The 3,680-nt window shown below is 38.5% G+C and overlaps 1 protein-coding gene across 4 annotated transcripts in view; it reads left to right on the top strand.

The window, feature by feature from the left end:
- The window catches only part of LOC107275037 (M-phase inducer phosphatase), a 57,912-nt gene that overhangs the window by 16,523 nt on the left and 37,709 nt on the right, over positions 1 to 3,680 (top strand). For all 4 annotated transcript variants that reach the window (XM_015754779.2, XM_015754777.2, XM_015754776.2 and 1 more), the window contains one exon: positions 2,572 to 2,614. In XM_015754779.2, the coding sequence (XP_015610265.1) occupies positions 2,572 to 2,614 (43 nt within the window). The remainder of the gene's footprint in view (positions 1 to 2,571; positions 2,615 to 3,680) is intronic.

Below are 3,680 nucleotides of genomic sequence, written 5' to 3'. Positions count from 1 at the left end.
TTTTTTTTTTTTTTTTTTTTTTTTTCATTCAATCCCCCAAAAGACCAATGGACCCAGCATCATCGTAGATTTTATCCCGCTTTCACCATCAAAGGATTTTTCTGAGTAAGCTCAAAATCACGGAAATCCGCCTTAACCTTCACGACAAGCTTCTAGAAGCCGCCACGTAATTTTTGGCGGGACTTTTTCTTTTAAATTTCCTGTTACTCCCAAATCATAGTCTTTGGTGAAAATAAAAATAATTTTCATTCTGACGCAACTACTTTTATTGTAACAAATGTATATCGTATATACAGGGTGGTCCAGTTGGATTCTACCATTCAAATCAAATAGACTGGCTAGCTTGAAGGTGCTGCGTTTGCGTAACCCCGTACGAAGTATACCGTAGTTTCGCAGCTTTAAGATCCCACGGAATTCTTCACGTATGCTCATACAGTACCATAAGGGGATCTTAGGAGTATGTTTACTTCTCGCATTGAGTGCGAGACGCGTAAGGCCCGTTGGCGACGGTCCCCGGCGACTGTGGATATATGCTTTTCTGAAGGAACGTATAAAACGTTATAGAGAAAGAGAGGAGAAATATCGAGGGGAGCTGGTAGCACATGTGATATCTGGCACATATGCGACGTTACGACTGAGCTATGTGTGTCACGCATAAGCCATAGGGAGTCCTGTGTGTTTAGTTTTACTCTGTCCTAGAAAAATTGTCGAGCCAGACACATCCGGATAAAAATGAAAATAAAAATGGCCGTCCTGTCACATACCACTAATTCTCAAAGCACACTTCACACGTGTCCTAAGTCTGTGAGTAACCAAATGATAATACAGTTGGTATAGTAGGCATATGAATGAGCTTTTGAATTTCCTTTTCCACATACGCCCAAAGTATCACGAGCATGTTGAATGTCTTTGTCGAAAACATAATTATTATTATTTTTTTTTTTATACTGTCGACGGAAATTACACAGTCGCCAGCTTAACGCTGATACGTACTCAAATTATTTTCCCGCATAATCAGAACTTTTTAAGCAGTTCTACAGTTGAATGACAGTTCTGTCAATTTCACGTAAACAATTCACTGACAGATTATTGAACTATCGACTCTCCTAGATCCACGTGGTCAGCACGTGGGAGTACGTACCTTTTGCTAAAACGTCAACCGTGACAGTCATTGAGTCCTGCGAGTCTTTGCACTGTGAAACCTAACCTATCCCAACCCTAACCTAACCTCGGGGTTTCTTCCTGGAACGATTTTTTTGTTCCACAAAGGAGCCGACTGTCTTTACCTGAAAATCGTATTTTGAGATAAAATTTGGAGAAGTAAAAAAATTTTTTTTTTTTTTTTTCGTTTATTGAGAATTTTGATAAGATAGTGTCTATACTCGCCTGTCACCGGGTGGATCCTCATATAGTTTTTTTTTTCTGTTGTAACGCAGTGCTTGGGGGAGGATAACGATTTCGCGCACGTGGTCGCGTACTCTCGTGGGGTTTGGCCAGGGGGTGATTAGGGATGGCTAAGGGTGGTTGAGGCTCCGTTGGGTTATTGGGGTATCTGATAGGGGAGATAGGAGAGCAGCTGGTCCACTACGTGATTCATGCTAGTTGTAACCCCCCTTGTACGTTTTACTATCAGCACGTATGGTAGCTGCGCTGCTCGTATGCTAGGGGGTGGCTTTGACATGGGGGTTGCGCCGTAAGGGATGCTGTCTAGTGTCCCGTGTATTATATTCCAGACTCGCATTGAAATCAACTTGAATGGCCTATGGCGAATCTGATCGATACCTGTTATGGTGTTTAATACGAATCGAATTATTTTTTGTTTCTCTACCAGAACACCATAGTTATTACATTTTTTTTTCTTTGGTCAACTTTTTCTTTTGTTTTCATATTTTTTACCAGATAACTCGCTGTAGGTCCCTTTTTCTTTTTTTTTTTTTATCATCTATTCTGATCCGGTCGTCTGTACTTGCTTCTATTAAAATTTGAATATTGCGCGTACAATGCGTTATTATTATGGCCGCCGTAAAGGGAATTGATATGGACGTTTTGATGATGTCCGATTTATTCTATGGGGTTTGCCCGTAGGGTCCATCGGCCGTGATTCACATTCCCATATTATGCGGGCCCCGTGTATGTGCCACATATGGGACACCACATGTGTCATGGACCGTGAGCTTGACTGAGCTTTGATAAAAGTCCTATTGTCAGGACAGTTTTAATCTATTCCCTGACCGGAATCCCACCCCATGGATGTATATCCCGTTGCTGTTGTTATTGTTATTTGCCGGCAGGACTCTGGATTCCCATAAACCCTTTTTCGCTATGCGAGCTCCTTGCATCCCTCTCCTTCCTCGTGATATATATATATATATATATATATATATATATATATATATATATATATATATATATATATATATATATATATATATATATATATATATATATATATATATATATATATATATATATATATATATATATATATATATATATATATATAATTTTGGGGAATGCTATGATATATAGTACTCATTTTTTTAAATAATTTTTTTTTAATTTTTCCTTCAGATTCCACTGATAAGAAGAATAGCCGTCCTGCTCGTGACGACTGGTGAGTCATTTTTAAATTAATTTTTTTATAAAATAAAAGCTAGGGAATATCGATATTTTGACGAATTTGGAATTTTCCAAAAAAATATTTCGATGGGCACCACCGGGTACTATCGCTATTATAATATTTTTGAGTAAATTGTTTAGAAAAAAAATTGCCACTGTCAGCATCCCTATCACTTTTATATCTCATCGTTTTTCTGTCATAGTTTCTTTTTTTTTCATCTCTTCTTCCTACAGATGATTTTTTAAATATTCGAATCCTTGAACGTTACTCGAATAGATTTGCTGTAGATTAAACTAGATTTAAGGCTTTCTTCATTAGGACCACCCCTAAATCTTCCACTTAAGTACAGTCGACCCATAGATGCTTAGCTGTGTACAAGAGTACCCATAGCTATCACTTGTACCCATAACGAACACACCAACAAAGTGTTTATCGGAGATGAATATTTATGGTTATTTACATGGTCTTTCGGACAATTTTCACAAAGCACTTGAATAACCATAAAGACCCACAGCGTTAAAGTTTTAGCCATCAATAGTAAATCAAATCCAACTATCCGAATAAATGAGTGACTCGAGTACGGATACTTGAGACACCATGTGAATTTTATGGGGTCCCATATCGATGGTGTAAAAAAAAAGAATACAAAATTTTAACGAAGAGTTATGCAGATAATTGAAATTTGACATTATGAGAAAATTGACATATCAAAATTTTGTATCTATGGGGCTCCATGTCCCTATACGTTTTCCCATGAGAGCATGAGAAAATATGATGAAAAAAATAAGGACCTCCCAATCACAACGAGATATCCCATGAGCGTTCAACGATCCATGGATTTCCGTAGTATTTCCAAGTAAAGTCCCACAAGCCGTAAGTAAGGCACCATAGAATCCCCATAAAGGAAAGAATAATTCCAATAGGTATGCGCCTTTATCGAAGGCGCACCGACGCACATGAAACGTTTCCCATGATCTCATGGGATTGTCGATGGTTTCTGGCGGTGGCGCCGTGTCTGCTAAAATTTTGAGAAAGACGGCGGGGGGGGGGGGGGAAAACC

Source organism: Cephus cinctus, unplaced genomic scaffold (genome assembly GCF_000341935.2).
Source record: "Cephus cinctus unplaced genomic scaffold, Ccin1 Ccin1_scaffold0123, whole genome shotgun sequence".
NCBI classification, from domain to species: Eukaryota; Metazoa; Arthropoda; class Insecta; order Hymenoptera; family Cephidae; genus Cephus; species Cephus cinctus.
This window is presented reverse-complemented; position numbering and strand designations above follow the sequence as displayed.